At 41.3% G+C, this 23,514-nt stretch overlaps 1 protein-coding gene across 3 annotated transcripts in view; it reads right to left on the reverse strand.

The window, feature by feature from the left end:
• Positions 1-23,514, reverse strand: part of LOC135111240 (1-phosphatidylinositol 4,5-bisphosphate phosphodiesterase classes I and II-like) — a 158,557-nt gene that overhangs the window by 94,134 nt on the left and 40,909 nt on the right. For all 3 annotated transcript variants that reach the window (XM_064024396.1, XM_064024397.1, XM_064024398.1), the window contains exon 2: positions 17,277-17,360. In XM_064024396.1, coding sequence (XP_063880466.1) covers positions 17,277-17,345 — 69 coding nt within the window. In that variant the 5' untranslated portion in view covers positions 17,346-17,360. The remainder of the gene's footprint in view (positions 1-17,276; positions 17,361-23,514) is intronic.

Here is a 23,514-nt window from a genome sequence, read left to right on the forward strand (position 1 = left end):
CCATCCTGAAATCGCTGGTCAGTCGCTGGTATTGAAAACCTTTCGGGTGACGAAATATTTGCCGGTGCCTATGACTGGGAATTTTGACGCAGACTAGATTTCAGGGTGCAATGTGAAATATTTCTCGTAGGTGCGACTTTCAGTAATGCGTGGGGGCGTTTAAAAGATGAGTAATACAAACTTATGTGATATAAATAACTAGATAAATAAATTACAAATGAACTAGTCAATGTACGGCAAAGTGGAAAAAAATAGTTATGATAAATAAAAATATATTGGTGAATATAAATAGAGGTTAGTGAGAAAATAAGGAAGAATATAAATGAAAATTACGGGATTGTGAAGGCAGGGAATAAGAAAATAAATAAATAAACAAATAAATGAAAGGGTGAAAAATGAAAATATAAGTGAGAAAGTAAGGATACATAACAAGCGTAAATAGATGAAAATAGGGGGAAAATATGAAAGTAACAAAATACAACAGAATAAAATAAGGAAAAAAAGGGAATATACGCAAAAAAAGTGAAATGTGAAAAAGTGAAATGAAGTTCTGTGTATATTCTACCATTTGGGGGAAAAAAAAAAAAAAAATGGATGGCCGAGGGCATTGCACCTGAGAATACATTTTATACAACTGCTATAAAATTAATACAATCAACAGATAAAAGCAATGAGCCTCGGGGCGTTTTGTACATTTCCGGGAACATAAACACCTCAGTTACGGGTAATGAAGATAGACAAACGGATAGATAGATAGTAGATATAGATAGACAGACAGATAGACAGGTACAGTAGCTACGCCGACTGACTATAAAGGCAGAAAAAAATGAAAAAAAAAACAAAAACAAGCGCAACAGAACTGAGCGTGACCAAATGAGAGTGAAAGTGCATATATAAAAATGGAGAGAATTACTCCATGCAGGCAAGAAATTAATCACGTGTTATAAAAAGGAAGAACAAACGCAGGCGGCGCGGAAACTGACTCAAACAAATCGCTTGGTCTTGGTAACTTATCACGAGGAGTCATTAGCTGATTGGTCTCTTCCCGGTAGTGTTGCGCCGGAAGCCAGTCGTCTGCATGTGTGTTGCTACCCAAGAACTGCCAGGAATTTAAACTCGTAAGAAGGAAGAATGATGCAAGAATGAAGAAATGAATATAAAGTAAGAATGTTGAAAGAATAAATGAGAGAAGATGACAAACACGAAAGAAATATTTTAGAAGCGCAACAAGATCGTGTAGTACAGATGCATGACATAAACACGCACTGTAGCATTATCAAGAGGCGATCAAGCACTCAGTGAATTAAATATACCAACGGCCTGATGAATGAATGCCAATAAACATCAATATCCAAATTAAACGCTACTTTCCAAATAGAATAAAACATTAACCAAGTAAGTGCAGACTGATTAGTTTAAACGTTAACTACATTATTGTACGTATCCCTTCACTATACTTTCAACACAGAGAACCAAATACCTCCAGACGGAATTAAGAGATAAACTCGTAATTACCTACTTCGCCTTTAATTTCCTACATTACTTTCTTAACATTATAGAGATTAACTTACCACAAACAACACGTAAGGACTATTAGAGCTCCACTTAGGAAAACAATTATCGCGCTTTTAAGTGTCTGAATAAGTGTTAGCATGTATTCGTTCTATGAAGAAATCAATCAAATCTTTCTCCCTTTCAGTCCACGGTATAAAAGGAGCATTCAATTCCCTTATAAGTTTCTGAACAAGCGTTACAGTATCCCGTATGACAAGGATCAGCTCAAAGAATGGTGTGTTTAATACTATCAGTCCCACTCTAGACTAAGCTTAGGATGTAATTAATGGCGGGGCGTCGGTGAGTCTTGAGATGTGAGGTTCAGGTTTGTTCTGGCCATTGAATGTAAGAGTAAAGAACAAAATTTATGGGAGAGAATACAAAGAAATGCTGAAATAATCCGACAATATGCGCAATTTATCTTTCGAGATGAGATAAAGTAGATATATATATATTCTCTCTCTCTCTCTCTCTCTCTCTCTCTCTCTCTCTCTCTCTCTCTCTCTCTCTCTCTCTCTCTCTCTCTCTCTCTCTCTCACAAATACTGGTAGATGAACTGAACACACTCGGTAATCTGTCTGTCAGTGCCGAGTCACTAAGGAGCTTTAGAAGATTACACAAATTCACGGATAAGGATGATATGTGGAAATAGGTAGATATGTTTCCTACAGCGACTGCCACGTGTATTCCTGATGGCCTCTTGCACCAACTCTTGTGTTTTTGTTACTACAACTACTACTACTACTACTACTACTACTACTACTACTACTACCATCACTACTACTACAAGACAGCCATGTGCCTTATTTTCTTATATTCTTATCAATAGTGCATTTATAATTCTCTCGTGGTATCAATTTCACATACAAGCACGCAACTCTCCACCACCACCACCGCCACCACTACCACCACCACCATCACCACCGCTGCCGCCGCCGCCGCCGTCGCCGCCTGAAGGTACCCTGCCGCCTGCCTTAATGAGGTGATGGCAGTCGCGGCGTGGCGGCGGCAGCGGTAATGGACGCCTGTGATTTAATTACCAATTATGTCGCCACACCCGAACCGAGGAGGGCGCCGTGCCAGCTATTTTGGGGACCAGGTGTGTGTGTGTGTGTGTGTGTGTGTGTCTGTGTGTGTGTGGTAAGTAAAAGAAACCTACAATTTCAACTTCTGCCTTCTTATCTCTCTCTCTCTCTCTCTCTCTCTCTCTCTCTCTACAACTCATCACAGGTAACATCACAACTTTCACAGTCACGTTTGCCGTTACTCTTACCGTTACCTTACAAATAAGACACAACAAGCAAGTAACAACCGAATTAGTGTCTTAGAGAAGAGTTTTAATGACCCTCACCCCTTCTCTCAGCCCTGCCATTACCACCTGGTCCATAAAATACACTGATGGCACCATTAATGACTCGAGGATGAGGGGGTGAAATAGCAGCGCCCTCTAATAACTACAGGCCCTAATGCTTAAATTCCAGGATGAACTGACTCAACCCTCACCAAGACGCCTGGAGAGAAGGGAGGGAGGTGCAGCACGAAACTGACTTTTTAATGCAGGGCAGGCGGTGGAGTGGAAGGGGGAGAGAGAGAAAGTGTGTGTGTGTGCGTGTGTGTGTGTGTGTGTGTGTGTCCCTGCTTAAGTCTAGTGTTTCTGTGGTTCCTCTGTTTCGTAACCCAAAGTTCGCTGTGTGACCTCCTTCCTGCGCTGTTAGTTCGTCGTGACATCAATACAATGACATCAGTGTAACGTTTTGTAATCGTTGTACACGTAATTCCAGTTTGCCGTCTCTCTCTCTCTCTCTCTCTCTCTCTCTCTCTCTCTCTCTCTCTCTCTCTCTCTCTCTCTCTCTCTGTCTATGTGTGTGTGTGTGTGTGTGTGTGTGTGTGTGTTATACAGGAGGGAAGCGGAAGAGAAAGCGGATGCGAGAAACGAGGATAAATGGAGAGAGAAAAAAGAAACGAGGGCATGAGAGAGAGAGAGAGAGAGAGAGAGAGAGAGAGAGAGAGAGAGAGAGAGAGAGAGAGAGAGAGAGAGAGAGAGAGAGAGAGAGAGAGAGAGAGAGAGAGAGAGAGAGAGAGAGAGAGAGAGAGAGAGAGAGAGAGAGAGAGAGAGAGAGAGAGAGAGAGAGAGAAACTAGACAAACAACATTAAATAGAACAACATATATCAGTGTATCAGTCACTATGCTGCTTGACAAGGATGCTCAGACACCTCTCCTCCTCCTCCTCCTCCTCCTCCTCCTCCTACTTCTCTTCCTCCTTCTTCTCTAGCTCCTCTTTCCACTTCTCCTTATCTGCAGCCATAATTTATCGAGGTGACTTCCTGATTCTCTTCAGTTCCCTTCCTCTCCCCTGTGTTTGCGTCTCCGCGTCTCCTCTCAGCCTCCTTTCCTCTTATATTCGTCCCCTCCTTTGGCCATAAATTAATCTAATGACCCAGAGTGGTTTCCTAGCGACCATATAAAACAGAAGCGGTCTCAGGTACAAATCACCCTATATGTTTGTTCTCTATTTCACTGTCTCTACCAATCCTGTCGTGCCTACCTTAAGTACACACTTGCAGGTTTACGTAAGGGTACAATGTTCTTTACCAAGTCGGGAGGCAGTAGTAGCGGCACCGGCCAGAATCCGTTGGCTGTACCGGATATCCTTCCTTCCTGCCGTAGTAATGCAAGCACACACACACACACACACACACACACACACACACACACACACACACACACACACACACACACACACACACACACACACACACACACACACACACACACACTGCGGACCGCTAACACCAGCGTCCTCCCTGAGTCCGGATGTCGTGTTTCCGTCAGCAGTACAAGCCACAGGACACCAAAAACTGCACCGCACGCCACGCCTACAGCTGCAATACATTTGGGCAAGGCGACACGTTCTTCCTGGATCAGAATGTTGCTGTGTTGTTAATTTTGCGGTTATGTTTTGCGGCGTTGTTAATTTTGCAGCGTTGTTAATTTTGTGTTGTTATATTTTGCGGTGTTGTTAATTTTGTTCAGCGACAGTTGGAATTCTCCGGACACCTCCTCTTCCTTCCTGTTCTTTCCCTCCTGGTTCAAATTCAAGGCCAGGGATGGTTCTCTGTATTAGAATGAACATTTTTTTTAAGGCGTCTGTCAGATTAAATAAATGTTGTTGATCCTTTTAGTATTATGACATAAGTATCTTTATATTCAGAATGCCATTACTGGATTTCAAGTATAGAATGACATGTTTTCACGCTCAAGGCGTTTAAAGATCATCTGTGAATACTTATGTGGTAGAACTTAATGCTTATTGCTTGTATTCTGACTAAAAATAGAAGATTTCTGGTTTAAGGTGATTTAATATTCAGATACCATTACAAGTTTACGATGATATATTTTCACGCTCAAGGAGTTAAAAATAATCAAGGAATACTCACGTGCTACAATTTAATACTTATTTAGTATATTGTGACTAAAAATAACAGATTTCTGGTATAGCATGATTTAATACCTATTTCCTGCACTCTGATTAACAACAGTAGACTTAATGGAGTTTGGATATTGTCTGTAGCATTAAATAAGTTAAAGGGACGATTGTGCTACCTTACAGGGACTGCCACGTGTAGACCTGACGGGTTCTTGATGCTTTCCCTTATGTACTGATGCTAACCTGATCCCAAAACACGATGAGGATAAGGGCGAGGTAATGTAAGGAAGGTTGAGGACTGCAAGTTACTGAGGATGAACCGCATGTGTAGTAAGATGATTGTTTCATGATAAAATACTGCACCTAAATGGACCGTCTTTTGAAGCAACTCTGCGCCGCACGTACACTGCACTCAAAAGGCTGTAGATGAAGTGAAGCTGTTTTCAAGACACGAATATTATCACTTCCAACATAACAAGAAAATTATCCAAGTCGTGTATTTTTTTTATTTATTTATTTATTTATCTATTTATCTTTTATCTAGGAAGGTTTCATCCAGCTATCCATCGCTCTCTCTCTCTCTCTCTCTCTCTCTCTCTCTCTCTCTCTCTCTCTCTCTCTCTCTCTCTCTCTCTCTCTCTCTCTTGTGTAAACATCGTACAGACCCACTACTCATCCACCCACACACACACACACACACACACACACACACACACACACACACGAAAACACATATTCACACGCAGAAAGCCACACACACAAACAAACAGAATGTGAAAAACAAGAGGGAGAGAAAGAGAGGGAAGGGAAAGTATAGAAACAAAAACACCGGGGTAAAAAAAAAAAAAGAGGGAAAAGAGAAAATAAAAAAATAAAGAAAGGCGGAGAGGGTGGAAAAAAAGGTTATCTGGGCAATCTTAACGTTTTTGAATAGCTGGACGAAAAAAAAAAAGTTAAATAAATCAGAACTTTTTACTTTCTTTTACAAATTACAGAGAGAGAGAGAGAGAGAGAGAGAGAGAGAGAGAGAGAGAGAGAGAGAGAGAGAGAGAGAGAGAGAGAGAGAGAGAGAGAGAGAGAGAGAGAGAGAGAGAGAGAGAGAGAGAGAGAGAGAGAGAGAGAGAGAGAGAGAGAGAGAGAGAGAGAGAGAGAGAGAGAGAGAGAGAGAGAGAGAGAGAGAGAGAGAGAGAGAGAGAGAGAGAGAGAGAGAGAGACCATACCTCTACTTTTACAAGACTCCCTCCCTCTCCCTCTCTCTCTCTCTCTCTCTCTCTCTCTCCCTCTCTCCCTACTCACACCTCCTCTCTCTCCCTTAAAAGCGGGGATAAAATATTAAGGAAAACTAAAATGGATCAAAGTGGCAACCCATTCCTGTGCTGAAATATGAACGAGAGAGAGAGAGAGAGAGAGAGAGAGAGAGAGAGAGAGAGAGAGAGAGAGAGAGAGAGAGAGAGAGAGAGAGAGAGAGAGAGTGTGTTTCGCCCCCGCCACTGATATTGAATCTGTTCCTGTCAACTTTTGCATATTCAAATTTTTTTCATATAACTCAAAATGAGAATGTAAAAACAGCAGTGGAGATGCGACCTGATAGATAGATAAACAGATAGATGGATTTATAGGTAGATAGATGGAGTGATAGATAGATAGATGGAGAGATAGATAGATACATAGATGGATAAAGAGTTAAAGAAGATAATTGCTAAACTGATTTACTAATTGATTGATGGAGTAAATAAATCGACAGACAGACAGACAGATAGACAGACAGACAGACAAACAGACAGACAGACAAACAGAAAGATACAGAAACAGACAATGGAGCAAATACATTAAAAAAAATAAAAACAGTAGAAGATACGAGTATATGAAGAAATGGAGAGTAAACAGGTACATAGGTAAAATGAAACGTACGTTCTAAAAAAAAAAAAGAAAAAAAGAAAGAATAAGAAAGAAAAGAAGAAAATAGAACAGGTTAAGACTACATACTAATAAAGCCATGAATAATAAATCAGTTGTTTAATTTTGAACTTCTAAAATTATATGCACATTTTTTTTTCTTCTTCTCACTGTTGTTGTTTATGATGAAAACAAAAAAAGGAAAGAGAAAAGATAAATACTTCCAGCTGTGTATGTGTGTGTGTGTGTGTGTGTGTGTGTGTGATTTCGAGCGTGCAAAATTTCTGTGCAGGTTAATTTTCATGGAAGAGTGAACGTAAACACGACTAGATGAGAGAGAGAGAGAGAGAGAGAGAGAGAGAGAGAGAGAGAGAGAGAGAGAGAGAGAGAGAGAGAGAGAGAGAGAGAGAGAGAGAGAGAGAGAGAGAGAGAGAGAGAGAGAGAGAGAGAGAGAGAGAGAGAGAAAGCAACTGATGGAGTGGAAATGACAAAGGAGTGGAAAAGGACACGAAATTGACAGGAACAAACGAAAAACAAAAAAGAAAAAGTGGATGAGAAGAAATATATAACACCCAACAGAACGAAAGAAGGAAAGAAGGAAAGCAAAGATAAAGGAAAGCAAAAAAAAACAATGAACTAGTGAAATAACGAAGGAAGAAATGGGAAGAAAAAGGAAGAAGATGACCATAAGAAGGATGAGAAGGAGGAAGAGGCGGAGGAGGACGATGAGGAGGAGGAGGAGAACAGAAAAGTTATCAATACGAAGGCTTTACCTGAAGGAGATTGAATCAAGACACCGCCACTCTGATGCACGTAACCTTACCCTAGGCGTGTTTTCCATCTCCCAAACGCACACACACACACACACACACACACACACACACACACACACACATACCTTCCATCAGCCCTATACCCTTCAAGCACTTACCTTTTTCCATCTTTACTGAATCCTTTTTCTAGTTCCCTATCACACCCAGACATCTTTCTTTTTCACCTCCTCCTCCTCCTCCTCCTCCTCCTCCTCCTCCTCCTCCTCCTCCTCCTCCTCCTCGTATCTTCGTCACTCCCCAATCTTTTCTTCTCTCAGTGTTGCTTCTGATACAGTGACGGTGGTATACTTCGATGTTTTCTCTTCAGGTGTAGATAGCATGTTTATGAGTAAGTGTGACTGAGAAAATGGTATAGCCTCTCTCCGTGTGTGTCTGTCTGTCTGCTAGCCTCTCTCTCACTCTCTCTCTAGCAATGATGATGATGATGATGATGATAATGATGATGATGATGATGATGATGATGATGATGATGATGATGATGATGATGATGATGATGACGACACACACACACACACACACACACACACACACACACACACACACACACACACACGCCCTTTCAGCCAATATCTTCAAAATACTGTTGACGCAGAATGTAAAGAAAATAAATAAATAAATAAATGTTGCATGGAAAGACCATCATAAAAAATACTAACTACTGCATATAAAAAAAAATAAATGGTACGTTCATCACTAAAACAATCAAGCTTGTTAAGAATCGTACGGAAAAATATGATAGCTCTTCCACCACCACCACCACCACCACGACCACCACCACCACGACCCTTCCCAAGCGTCTCCGAATCCCTCTATGATTCTCTGACAAGTGAAGATGAAATACTCCTCTCTCTCTCTCTCTCTCTCTCTCTCTCTCTCTCTCTCTCTCTCTCTCTCTCTCTCTCTCTCTCTCTCTCCCCTTCTATTCTTTCTAATGTTATTACAAAAGTAAGATTAAGAGAACCTCGTATTATCAAGGGGAGAGAGAGAGAGAGAGAGAGAGAGAGAGAGAGAGAGAGAGAGAGAGAGAGAGAGAGAGAGAGAGAGAGAGAGAGTATACATTTTTGTTCTATATTTTTTTAATCTCTCTTTTCTATTCGTGTCTACATTGTGTTCTCCCTCACCTGTACTCGTCTTTTCTTATCGTTTTTTCCCCTTCGTATTTCTTTTCATCCATTTTTTTTTCACTTTTTCCACCTCCACCTTTTTCCTTTTTTTTTTTTTTGCGTGTGTGTGTGTGTGTGTGTGTGTGTGTGTGTGTGTGTCTGTCCGAGTTCTCGTCTTTTGTGTCTGGCGGTCTTTGTACAGTAATCCTTGCACCGTGTAGCATTATAAAAAGATATATATGAAAAGAAAATAAAACTATTGTTCCCTTTCTTTTTTTCTTTTCGAACCTGACTGTAAAAAAAAAAAAAAAGGTAAAAGAAAGAATGGAAAGTTTTAGTTGAAGTTGCAGCGGTATTATTAATTTGACGAGGGGGGAAAGTTTAGCAGACGACGAAGATAAAGTAACAAAACGGTTCCAATAATCGGCTAACCACATAAATTGCATGAAAAGAACTTGTTTACTGGATAGTCGAGATCAATCACAACACACAAGTTTAAAGAAAATGGATCCAAAAATCTAAACTGACGATCCAGAAATAGAAAACGAGAAAAAAGACAGGATAAAGAAACTAGAGGCACAGAGGCGAGGAGCAGATGAATGAGGCAGGTCGGTGGACAGCCCCTTTCCTCCCTCACTGACTGGGAGGATTAGTATAAGCTGCCCCAGAAATAAACTAAGAATACCGCCTCATCATGTAATAACAAGCCGGGAAGAAGTCGTTACCCGCCCTTCGCCTCTGCCACTCCTCCAAGCTCGCCTCTAAACACTTGGCTGGATGAAGTTGACTGAATTGATGCTAACGTAAGAAAAATAAACATTGTAAGCGAAGCACAAACATCAGTAAAGTTGGCTGTGATAATTCAGGCTTGCGTGAATGAATGAATGCTCTAAAGTTGACTGATTTTATGGTAACGTTAGAAGATATTAAAAAAAGAGGAACAAGTATCAGTAAAGTTGTTGGTTCTTACAAGGTTGATAGTGATGATCTAAGCACGTCTGTCAATACTTCGGTGGATACAAGGAACCAGCTGATTGACAAGCGGGAGTCTCTGGTTAACTTAACCATATCTTCCTTACCTATGTCAATATGGAAAACATACATACGAAAAGCTACAAGAAACCAGTCCCAAGCTAACCTAACGTCACCTTCCCTAACAAAGCCAATCCACACATGGCAGTTGAAAAAAAAAAAAAAAAAAACATAAATACATCTTGCATTTCTCCCAAGCGAGACATGCACCGGCTCCACAGCAGCTTCGGGTATGCACAGAATGAGGAACAGCCGCCCGCCAACTCAAGTTACCACATTGATGCGTCCCAGATGTGGCGGGGAGAGATGAGACTCGCCGCGCATCCCATCCCATCCCACCCCGGACCGTATTCTGAAACACTTATGCGCCGCACCTATCTCCGCTACTTTGAAAAGGCTCTAGTTGAAGTTACATGGATTTTTAAGGGTGTTTTCATAGTTCTAGTTATACATTAACGAGATTTCTATATTATCAACAGGAAAAATACTAGTTAGAACCCGGCTAATCATCTCCGTGGCCTTGGAAAATACTTGTGGTGAGAGAGCAAAGTGTTTCAGAATATGGACCTCCTTTGCTGCGCCGCCACCCACACTTGCTGCCAGTAATGAAGCTAAAACGGCAAGACTCCTATCAACAATATGAATAAATTACACGCATTGGGTTTGCTTGCTATTAACTCAGTAATAAGAGTGAGTGAGCGTAATGTACAGGATATTAACAAGTAATCCACGTAATTCCCCTGAAAGTGTAGTGAACAAGGCGCATGTATGTAGGGGAGTGAGTAATTGTGAGCCAGGACTTGGAAACGATGCTACCTGACGCTTACTGAACTGAATATTGGTACGTTAATGGCCTTTTTTTTCATATGTATTTAGCTGCCCTTGACCTGTGCTCCTCTTACACCTATATTTTGAAACACTACTACTTGAAGTTATACGGGTTTTTATGGGTATTTTTTTGGGGTTCTAGTGAGAAATTAACAAGATTTCTACATTACTAACAGAAGAAGCACTCTTGAGAATCGGGTCAATCTTCTCTATGGCCTTTGAAAATAATCGTGGCAAGTTTCTGAGTACAGGACTTACATAGAAAAAGACTTTCAATCACTAATCCAAGCACCACCACTACCACAGCCGACATCTGACCCAACAAGCTTCTTTCTGCCTACGAAGATTTGACGTTAGCAGCGCTGTGTGTGTGTGTGTGTGTGTGTGTGTGTGTGTGTGTGTGTGTGTGTGTGTGTGTGTGTGTGTGTGTGTGTGTGTGCTTATTGCCTGGATTCCCCGAGCGCCAGGACTCCCCAGCTGCCTTAAGTAGGTTCCTAATAAAGCCAGAGAGACGCGCACGCCAATCTTGTCGAGGCATCACAAGATTAACTGAACCGATGCGAGAAATGAGGTGACACTGCAAGACGCATTCTGATCTGTCCTACGTGCTACAGGTAATACCTTCCGTTCAGTTTCTAGTGCCAAATGGAGAGAGATGAAAGGAATGGGGTCAGTAATCAGGTTGTCAGTGCTGAGTCATTACGGAGCTTTCAGAAATTAGACATAGGTGGAAGTCGGCAGGTAAGTCTGATGGCTTCTTGCAGCTTCCCTTGTTTTCTTATGTTCTAATGTCTTATCTCTTAACTTTTCTTTCACTCTGTTTTAACTGCCTAACATATCTTTACATAATTCCAAGGAGAGTTTAACAAGGATTCTACATCATTATTAGGCGGAAACAGCTTACGCTACATCTTCCGTGTGGCCTTTGAAAAGAGTTGAGAGTCCACAGCAAATGCAGAAAGCAGCGCGGGGGCGGGACCATAACAAGACTCATAAACTCCGGCACGTCTGTTTGGCCTACCCACTTCCCCGCATCCCTGACGTTCCCATGCACCTTGACGGCCAACCAGATTAGCCTGACGGACAAGCCAATACACGTGATGGGTGGTGGATTCCGCCGGGGAGCGAGTACACACAGCCAGTATACATGCAGTCAGTTAGTCAGTTAGTTAGTTTGTTATGCTATTGACACACGAGTACCCAAGTGATGTATCAGCAAAAATATGTAATGGAAAGTAACGCGTGATACAAAATATATTATACATAACACATGGTCTCATAATATACACTTTCTCTCTCTCTCTCTCTCTCTCTCTCTCTCTCTCTCTCTCTCTCTCTCTCTCTCTCTCTCTCTCTCTCTCTCTCAGGAGGAGGAGGAGGAAAGAAGGACAGATGAAGAGAGATAAAATTAATGAGTGGAGAGAGAGAGAGAGAGAGAGAGAGAGAGAGAGAGAGAGAGAGAGAGAGAGAGAGAGAGAGAGAGAGAGAGAGAGAGAGAGAGAGAGAGAGAGAGAGAGAGAGGATGTAGGCACAACTTGAACTCTTAACTTCCTTTCACCCAACACACACACACACACACACACACACACACACACACACACACACACACACACCAATTTCCATATTTATCACGAGACTTACTTTTTCTTTCATAACATTACCTCAACGAGCGTCTTGCCTCGCCCGCATCACGTCTGGGAGGGCGGGGCATTTGCATACAGCCAGCCCATAATGACGCAAGGAAGGGTACGGGGAAACCACGGCAAAAAATAAGGAAAGGGAAGGAGAAAACGGGCGGCTCACAGGGCGGAAGGAAGGAAGGAAGGGAGAGAGGAAGGAGGCAAGGAAGGAAGGAAGCGAGGTAAGATGGCGATGCATATGTATGTGTTTGTGAAGGATGGTAAGAGAAGATTTGTGGACAAGGCAGTGAGTGAGGGTGCTTTTTATTTTTAACGTGGAGATTTGGCAAAGGTGCAGAAACGAGAAGAACTGTTAAAGGAGAAGAGTCTGTTAATTTGCGCGGTAATATTGCATAGCTGACAAGTGGTAGGAGTGACAGTGAAGCACGTACTAGTAGCAAGAATAAATATACTTAAGAGAGAGTGTTTATTTTAATCTAGAAGTCAGGCAAAGGTGCAAAAAAGAAGAAGAACGTGGAAATCTGTTAATTTGTGCGGTAATATTGCACAGCTGACGAGTGGTACGAGAGTGGCAGTGAAGAATAGATACACTTAAGAATAAAAAAAATTGGATAGAGAGAAAATTTTAATGTGGAGGTTACGCAAAGGTGCAAAAAAAAGAAAAAAGAAAAAAACAGGTACGGAAGTCTACTAAGTTGCCGTAATACTCTATAACTTAAGATAACGAGGGAAGTGACTGAGTTAAGCAGTAGTTGTAGCAAGAGTAGAGATACGTAAGAATGAATATAGACAAGGAAGATAGTGCAATAAATAGCTAAATTCACAGTATAAGACAGCAACAAGGAGAAGACAGCCAAGAATCCACTATTATTGTTCAAATACATAGTAACAAACACAGGATAAACGATACCTACAGTATAAGTATAGAGAAATACCAAAGAAAACTGAAGCTAGCAAAGAACCCGCCATTGTTGATGGTACAGGAGATTGAATATAAGTAATGGGATGGGAGGGAAAGTAAAATAAAAAAAAAAGCTGAAAACTGAGAGGAACGAGACTGGGATGAGGTTGGCAGCAATCAATCAAGGTAAGGGAAAGTTAAACCACGTAAAAGATGGTTTTTAAAGCGAGTTACAAGGGTGACTTAAGGAAAAGTGGAGCAAAGTTTACTGCAAAATATGAGGATGGTTTAGGGAATAATGCAGCTCAGTTAGGGAAGGTTAACAATGGAGAAAAGAATGACTCACGGTGATACGGAGGTGGTGTAGGGAAGAATGTACAATATTTAGAGAAGTTAGCAATTAAGAGAGGTTAAATTTAGAGGGGCTAAAAATAAAGAAGGGAAGAAATTAAAGAGGAAGAACAGCAATTTAGGATGAAATAAAGATGGTATAGGGAAGGATGCTGGTCATTTGGGGACGTTTACAGTTAAGAAAAAGCAAGTTGCAGAAATAAGATTAAATAAAGAATGATGATTCAGGATAACTTACAGAGGTCGGTGGCGCAAGAAAAACAAAGACTAGATAGGGAAAGTTTATGATGAAGAATGCAAGTTATGTACAGATCAAGTCAAGAAAGTTATGAATGAAGCGAGAAGGGAGCAAAAATCAGAGAGAAATAATACTAACAAGATAAACAAATGCGTTTGTGATTAGGAGAAAAGTGGAAATAAAGGAGAGGGAAGTAACTAAGTAAGAAAGAAGGAGGGAGTAGCTGAAGTGAGAAAAAGGCGAAAAGAAAGGAAGAAGAATGAAAATGAGACTGAGAAAAAAAGGTGCTAAGAAAAAAAAGTGCAAAAAAGTAAGAAAAGGAATGAGACGAATGAGTCAATAAAGGAATGAAGAAAGAAGGAAGACAAATAAAGAAGGAAAATTAAGGAAAATCAACGGGTGTGAGAGACTGAGAGAAGAAAGAGAGGCAGAGAAAAGTAAAAAGAAAAAAAAGAGTGAAAGAGGGGAGGAATGAAGCAAAGAAATTAATCAAGGTTTGAAGCAAGAAAGAGGACAAATGAAGGGGGAAAAAAAGAAAGAAATAACGTGTGAAAGACTGAGAGAAGAGTGAAAACGAGATACAAAACTAGGAAGATAAGAAAAAAAAACACATGTAAACAAAATAAGACACTTCCTATGTGCAAAAAGAGACATAGAATCTTTAAAAAAAAAAAAGTTAATAATAAAACGAAAAAGAGGAAGTTACGGAAAAGTTAGCTTGACTTACACAGCGTCAAATGGAGTCGAGGAAAAAAGTTTGCAAGAATTAAGTGGGAGAGAAAATGCAAAGAAACAAAACTTGGAAAGACTAACACAAATAAAACGCCACAAAAGACTCGTATACGGGAGAGAGAGAGAGAGAGAGAGAGAGAGAGAGAGAGAGAGAGAGAGAGAGAGAGAGAGAGAGAGAGAGAGAGAGAGAGAGAGAGAGAGAGAGAGAGAGAGAGAAGTCGTGGCACGCAAATTATTAAGTGTTGGGAGAGGAAAGAGAAAGAGAGAAAGAGAGAGAAAGGGAAAGAGCATTAAGATAAAAGCTACAGTGTTGTGTAACGTATCCCTATTCCAATCACCAAGAAATAGGAAAAATAATGGGATATAGATAGATACATACACATACACACATACATACAAACGAACCTTATTTTCTTACGTTCGAATTTATGCATGAGAACGAATACTGAAAACGGATACGTAGATAAGTTTCATACAGGGACTGCCACGTGTAGTCCTGATGGCTTCTTACACCAACCCTCGTGTTTTTATGCCTTTATATACATAGATGCGAGAAAAATTATATCGAATCGAAGTAGTGTGTTATGTGTTGTACGTAATATAGGCCAGAATTCAGAAACGCTTTGCTCTCTAACGAAGACTATTTTCAAGAACCACAGAGATGATTAGCCGGGTTCCCAATACTGTTTATCTTGTTATTTATGTAGAAATCTTGTCAAACTGTCACTGAAATCTTAAAAAAAAAAACACCCTTAAAAACTCACATAGCTTCAACTAAAGGGTTTTAAAATAAGTGTTTCAGAATATACCCCTTACAGCTGCACCTTAATATCTACATCTGACACTCCAAGACTCGCAATTGTAAGCCATTGGAAACAGCGCACTCCCCACACTGTCACGGAGATGCAAGTGTGTGTGTTCAGCATTCCCACTGCCTTGTACCTTCCCGCGGCGAGGTGTGGCGGACTTGTCAGCCTCGCACGCCAACCGCTGACAAGTGAAGGAACTCTACCGGCACACTCAAGTACTTCCCCTTCTTCTTCTTCTTCCTAGTTTAATCCCCTGTTCGTGGTGACTGTTTCAAATGAGACTCTCCAGACACTCTTTCATCTGATACTTTGTCCCTCATGTTCTTAGTTCTTCCTCCTTCCACCTTTTCCATGATATTACTTGCAACATGTTCCTCTCTACTGCTTCTCTTCATCGCTTCATACACGGGTACTTGTAGTGTTGATGTGGACGAGAGCAAGGCTGGCTGCAGTGTTCAAGAGTGCGTGTGGGAGTAACGTGGGAGTGTGTTGGTGATAATTAAACGTTATGAATTAAAAGAGGGTATTTTTTATGCAAGAAAAGTACTGGACAATAACAACATTTATACATAAAAAAAAAAAGGTTTACTGAGGAGGAGAAGGAAAATAAGGAGGAGAAATACAAAGGAATACAAAGGAAGTCCAAACAGCAGCATACCCTGAAGTCCTTACTAGGCTGTTTGGGTAACTTTTCTACTCTATTAGTCAGAGATACATAATAGTACAGGAAGAGGAGGAGAAGGAAGAGAAAGAAAAGGAGGGGGAGGAGGAGGAGGAGGAGGAGGAGGAGAAGGAGGAGGAAGAGGAGGAAGAGAAAAATTAACTTTTCCTCATCATGAACTTCTTGTCAAGCTGAGAACGAAAAGACTTGATATGACTCTTCCTCCTCCTCCTCCTCCTCCTCCTCCTCCTCCTCCTCCTCCTCCTCCACCCGTCACTCCTCTACTCATCTCCTCCTTTACCCATCAGAGAGTCCTTCCCTCTTATCTCCTCTTTCTCTTACCAAATCTTTAATTCGCCTCAAATTACACAGAGAAGAGAGATGAAGGAGGAGGAGGAGGAGGAGGAGGAGGAGGAGGAGGAGGAGGAGGAGGAGGAGGAGGAGGAGGAGGAGGAAGACCTGTTGGCAATTGGTGATAAACTAGACATGGCGAGAGAGAGAGAGAGAGAGAGAGAGAGAGAGAGAGAGAGAGAGAGAGAGAGAGAGAGAGAGAGAGAGAGAGAGAGAGAGAGAGGATAAAGGTAAAATGTATTTTGAGACCTAAAGTTACTATGACAATCTCTCTCTCTCTCTCTCTCTCTCTCTCTCTCTCTCTCTCTCTCTCTCTCTCTCTCTCTCTCTCTCTCTCTCTCATCATATATTAATGATACATACCAGAAACATGTCATGGATTGAGAGAGAGAGAGAGAGAGAGAGAGAGAGAGAGAGAGAGAGAGAGAGAGAGAGAGAGAGAGAGAGAGAGAGAGAGAGAGAGAGAGAGAGAGAGAATAAATCCTTTAAACTGAATTCTCGATTTAGATCTTAAGTGGAAGAGGAGGAGGAAGAGGAGGAGGAGGAGATAGAAGAAGAACGAAAAAGAGAAGAAAAGAACAAGAACAAGAAAAGAGCAAGAAGAGAACAAGAACAACAGCAACAACAACAATAACAACAACAATAAGAATAACAAAAGTAACACTGCAAAAAAAAGAAACATTAACTCGTAAAAAAACAAAACGAAAAAAAAAATCAATAAAACACACATACACACACACACACACACACACACACACACACACACACACACACAAACACCTACATGTACAAACTTCACACGGTTCCTCACACATCCCATTTTTTTTCTCACAATCATACTCTGCTCTCTACTCTTCAACACAGACCCTCATATATCTCCTTTCTTCATTATACATTGATACATTCTCCAGTACTTACGTCTGCGTTGCTGCTGTTCTTCCAATAGAGGTAGAAGCCTTGGGGGTCCACCTTGAGAGTGACGGGCATGCCAGCAGAACTGTCCTGTAGGGGAGAGAAAGAGAGAGGGCGGTGAGTCACGAGCTGCAGGTGAAGTGTGGAAGGCCCTGTGTTTGTATCTAAGGGAAGGCCACACGAGAGAGAGAGAGATGAGAGATGAGAGAACAAGAGTGAAAAGGAAGCCCACTGAGATGGCAGTCCCAAAATTAAAGGTTAAAAGGATCATTTAAAACTGAAGGATAAGTGTCATGGACGTAATTAGTGAGTTAGTCAGACAGACAGCCATGGTATAACAATTTGTCTGCAATCAAACTCATCTCTCTCACTACCAAAAAAAAAAAGTTGTTCAAATTATTGTTGACTGTAAAAGCAAACAAAAAAATTACAGGTGAGTACACACACGTACATTACTAGTCAGTCAGTCAGTCAGTCTGTATGTCAATCAGTCAGCCAGTCAGTTAGCCAGTCAGTCAGACTGTTTGTATGTCAATCAATCAATGTGACAGTAAGTTAATCAGTCAGTCAGTCAACCAATTAGTTAACCAACCAGGCAGTCTGTCAGTCAATTAGTCAACCAATCAGTTAGTCAACTAGTCAGTCAGTCAGTTAACCTTTAGTCGAAGAGTCAGTCAGTCATTTATCCTCGCAGTCAGTCAGTCAACCAATTATTCATACATTCATTCATTCATTCACTCTGTCAATCAGCAATGTAAATTAAGTTAGTTAATCACACAACACTCGCCTCAATCAGCAAGTCAAAGCTACGTAGTTTACAGACCAGTCACATCAGTCAGTCAATCAGTCAGGTAGATTACAAAAAAATGAACTAAAACAAACATTACTAATTAGAGGGAAGGGGAAAAAAGTCCGTGGCAGCAGACAGATAGAAATAGAAAAGAAATATTGGAGGCGGGGAGGGGAAGAATAGATTCACAGATACATTACTTTATACAGCCTGGAATGAGAGAGAGAGAGAGAGAGAGAGAGAGAGAGAGAGAGAGAGAGAGAGAGAGAGAGAGAGAGAGAGAGAGAGAGAGAGAGAGAGAGAGAGAGAGAGAGAGAGAGAGAGAGAGAGAGAGAGAGAGAGAGAGAGAGAGTTGCCACGCCATGCAATCCTTGTTGGTGAGAGGAAATGAGAGATCTTTTTCACTGTTCAACTTTAATCCTTTTACTGCCCTGCCTTCACGTCAAGCCTAAGAGGACGCTGTGTTGTCAGGTGGGATTATAGTGAAGAGAAGACTGATGGCAGAGTGACGGAGGAGATTAGATTATTTGAGTCCATGCTATTTTATTTTCGTGCCATTTGGAAAAGTCTAAGGTTGAATGCAATGTTGAGTGTCATTTAGTCATTCAGTCAGTCAAAGAAAGCAATGCCGCTATTCACAGATACATGTAATCGATTCTGTTTGGAGAAAAATATCGTTTTAGGTATAAAATATTTTCCTTTTTCTGCATTAATTTGGAGCCTGAAATTGCCTTCCGAACATTTATCCAAAGAAAACACTGATATTCACACACATATGCGACAGTTTCAAGATTAAGCATCATTTACAACTATAAACATCAAAACACTTACGTACATTCCTGTATCAGCAAATACGTAAGACAAGGTTATCAAGATTGTCTATGAAAACCTGGTCACTCATCCCCCATCACAGAGTACTTTATATAATTACCCCTTTTTAAAGCGTCACTCACACGTACAACCATCAAAACAACACATTTCTAGAGCAACAAGTAAGACGAGGTTATACATAAAGATTTTCTATAGAACGCTGGCCATTCCTCCCATCACAAACACCCATGACCTTTGCTTTGTTTGCTCCCTTGCTTCTTGTTCTCCATTCAGCCTCACCTCCTGTCTATCCTCTTGTTCCACTCCCCTTACCCCTTTAAGAGCCATGATGAAACACTCTCTCTCTCTCTCTCTCTCTCTCTCTCTCTCTCTCTCTCTCTCTCTCTCTCTCTCTCTCTTCACAGTTAGCTTGAATGTTTCCAAGAATATTCATTATAATCTGTGTGTGCGTGCATGTGTGTGTGTGTGTGTGTGTGTGTGTGTGTGTGTGTGTGTGTGTGTGTGTGTGTGTGTGTGTGTGTGTGTGTGTGTGTGTTGAGAGAACAAAATTTACTGGCACCACATAGACTTTCTCTCTCTCTCTCTCTCTCTCTCTCTCTCTCTCTCTCTCTCTCTCTCTCTCTCTCTCTCTCTCTCTCTCTCTCTCTCTCTCTCTCTCTCTCTCCATACTATTACACATTACCTCTTCTTTCATCTCCTTCCCTTTTTCCTTCCCTCCCTCCCTCCCTCCCTACCTCGCCTGCGTTTCATCATATCAAGGTTCTTTTGTTTTTGTTTTCCCCCTCCCCAGCCTCATGTTTCACTAAAGATTCCAGCTTGTTGGCTAAGTAAAGGGTGTGGACTGAATCATCTCTTTACCTCTGCGTTGCCAATAATAAGAAAAAAACAACAGGTATGATGATGATAATGATGATGAAATTTGTATACACAGCCCCCGTAAACCTAGAAAACTTGAATCCTGTTCCCTCTTCCCTTCTGATCATTCCTAGCATAATATTACGCATAATTAGAACACAAGCACATAAGGAAAGCTGCGCTAAGTCATCAGGCCATTTCATTTTCCCTGTAAGCTTCATTAGGAGACTCTGTTGTACCGGGCTGTGACATTCTCTATTCTCTCCGCATTCAACATTCTTGATTATTTGTGACTGCAGTTTTTAGTCAAGCCTTACGCATCCATGCACTGAGCGGCGCGCCTCCTGCCATGCCTCACTGCCTCACTGCCCCCAGCCTGCCAGTTTCTCGAGAACAGCTCCCGTATTTGGAAACTCTTTGTTCTCTCATAACGGCCGTTTTCAAAGGCCACACAGAAGAATAGTGGCGTTTTCATTTGTGTTGTTCCCCATTGATGGTGCTGAATTAATGCTAATCTATCCGTGAAGTCATTGAAACACTTTTGAAAACCGCAGTAATTTAAGAATGTAAAGTAAGGGAAGCTGCAAGAAAGTATCAGCCCTACACGTGGTAGTCCCTGTATGAAATGCACCTATTTCCACTTATCATCTCGATCTATGAATTTGTCTAATCTTTTAAAGCTCACTAATGACTCGGCACTAATTAACTTCCATCACAAACTGTTATGAATTGACAAGTGCCACCAGAACGTTTGAGATTTACGGACTTTACTATCATATTCTACTCATTTCATATCAGTCAAATTTTCTCCCTTTCTTTTTTGTTTTCCATGGCAACGGTAATCATTCCTGTCTGGTTTGCCTTCTCGCTCCTTTGCGTCTAAGTATTTTCCTATTCCCACAAGGGTCAACATATTCACTGGTGTTTGTTTTTATCCTTTGTGTTCCTTTGTGCATGTGTACGTGAGGTTTCCTAAGAATTTCATTAGAGCGTAAGAGTATTAGAACTTTTTTTTTCACGTAAGAGGTTTTTTTATTTGCTAGACGTTCCAAAATGTCGTGGTTCTCAAGACTGATGCTTTCTAATGAGGTCAAAAGGTATTACACTCACTTACACGCTGCCTTTCTCCTACGCTGTATTTCGCATTGTCCTGACGTGAACCAAAATGCTGTTGTTCTCAAGACTGATGCTTCGTAATGAGGTCAAAAGGCAAACTCACATGTACATTCCCATCCTTCTACCCACGCATTCTCAAACTCTTATAAGCCGCACCTCCATTACTTTTCAAAGGCTCTAGTTAAAATTACATTGATTTTTAAGTGTTTTTAGAGTTTCAGTGACAGATTAACAAGATTTCTACACTATGAACTGGAGAAACAGTTTTGGGAACACGGCTATTCATCTCCGTGGCCTTGGAAAATAGTCGCGTCGAGAGAGAGAGAGAGAGAGAGAGAGAGAGAGAGAGACAGAGAGGGTGAGAGCAAAGTGTTTCAGAATACAGGCCTCTCTCCCCTACCCTCCCCCCTTCCCCCACCAACAATAAGGAAGACAAAGTGAGTGCAGGTGAAGCGCATCGTTCCGCCACAACAGTTCCCCAAGGCGCAGTACAGGCTGCATAATCAATCAGACGAAACAGCTTCAGGGAAACACATTACAGGATCCACACACTGTCTACTACTGCTAAACGCCTTGGGGTCTCACAAGGCGTGTCTTCAGTGCCTCATAAGGACTGTTTTCAAAGGCCACAACTAAGATTGGTCTGGTTCTCGATAATGTTAATTAACGATGTAGAAAAGTACTGTTTTTTATGTAAGAGCGTCACTGCCAGCTACGCCATCTGACAGTAGTCAAGATACATGAGACGACAAGAAGAATGATAATGCAGTCCACAGAAACACTAAATATGCCACACTAACGCCATCTAAGAGTAGTCAAGACGACAAAATGATTGAGAATACGGTTCACAGAAATACTAAACTTGCTATCCTACCATTCAGAAACTAATGATTTAAGAGTGATTCCTTATTTCCAGCCACAAGTGAGGAAGGAAGGAAGAAGTGGTGAAAAGTCTGCGATAAGGAAATTAACACCTCAGAACTCTCTCTCTCTCTCTCTCTCTCTCTCTCTCTCTCTCTCTCTCTCTCTCTCTCTCTCTCTCTCTCTCTCTCTCTCTCTCTCTCCGTCACCAGTCAGGCCACGAAAAAAGTAAAGGTAGAAAAGAAACAAGGAGAAAGACGAGATTAGGAGAGAGAGAGAGAGAGAGAGAGAGAGAGAGAGAGAGAGAGAGAGAGAGAGAGAGAGAGAGAGAGAGAGAGAGAGAGAGAGAGAGAGAGAGAGAGAGAGAGAGAGAGAGAGCAAACATAAACATAGCAAATAATAAGGACAAAATAATAAAAAGGGCACTGATAATAGAGATAATAAAGGCTGTGTATAAGAATAGTAAAGATAAAGGATAAAGATAGAAAATAAAGAGAGAAAATAAAGAGAGAGACAGAGAGAGAGACAGAGAAGGGCTAAAAAGAAAAAAAAAACTTTCATCGCCACGTCAGGCCAAGCCAAGTCAAGCCAAGCCAAGCCAAGCCAAGCCAAGGTAAGGCAAGGCAAGGCAAGGCAAGCCAGGTCGCCCCGCCAAGACCCCGCAAAGGCCCCCGCTACTGTGTGAGTACAAAGACCTTAAAGGCGCACACGATCTTGAAATCTCTCGCCCTCTCATGTTTTAGTGTACGTGTGTGTATGTGTGTGTGTGTGTGTGTGTGTGTGTATGTGTGTGTGTGTGTTTAGGGGTAAATACTATACATCCATCGTTACTATTAGGAAGACTAACTTATTATTTACTGTAAAAGAGAAAAACTATCTAGTCATTTATTCTATCTATCTATCTATCTATCTATCTATCTATCACCATTTATCTATCTGTCTATCAATCCATCTATCTATCTAACCATGTATCTGTTTGTATAATTTACCACTACTACTACTATTCCTACTACTACTACTACTACTATTCCTACTACTACTACTACTACTACTACTACTACTACTACTACTGTTTATACCGCCACAACCTCCGCCATAAAAACATTTCGTTCTCTGACATGTATAATATTAATCTATACGAGACGAGGGTAAAGAATGAATCTCTCTCTCTCTCTCTCTCTCTCTCTCTCTCTCTCTCTCTCTCTCTCTCTCTCTCTCTCTCTCTCTCTCTCTTAGATGATAAAAAGTGCTATAAAAGAGAGAGAGAGAGAGAGAGAGAGAGAGAGAGAGAGAGAGAGAGAGAGAGAGAGAGAGAGAGAGAGAGAGAGAGAGAGAGAGAGAGAGAGGAATGATGGAAGGAGAGGGAAGGGGAAGAGAGGAGAGGAGGGAAGGATGCAAGACAGACAGGTTAGTTTACATGAGGGAGGAGGAGGAGGAGGAGGAGGAGGAGGAGGAGGAGGAGGAAGAGGAGGAGGAGGAAGACCTTGAGAAAAATAGGAAGACTTTGGCTAAAATGTGTTGCAGAGAAAGAGTAAATAGAATATAGAAAATGACGCAGGAAAGAAGAAAGAAGAAGAAGAAGAAGAAGAAGAAGAAGGAGAAAGAAAAAAAAAGAAGAAAAGCTCTTGCTGGTGGTGGTGGTGGTGGTGGTGGGGGCGGCGACTCACAGAGAAACACGTGAAAGGGAAGGAGGAGGAGGAGGAAGAAGAGGAGGAGGACACTACCTTTCTTTCCCCCCGCCATTAGGAAAATGAAAATGACACCTTTGCTTCAGCGCCATCACTCCTGAGA

This window comes from Scylla paramamosain, chromosome 21 (genome assembly GCF_035594125.1).
Source record: "Scylla paramamosain isolate STU-SP2022 chromosome 21, ASM3559412v1, whole genome shotgun sequence".
Lineage (NCBI taxonomy): Eukaryota > Metazoa > Arthropoda > Malacostraca > Decapoda > Portunidae > Scylla > Scylla paramamosain.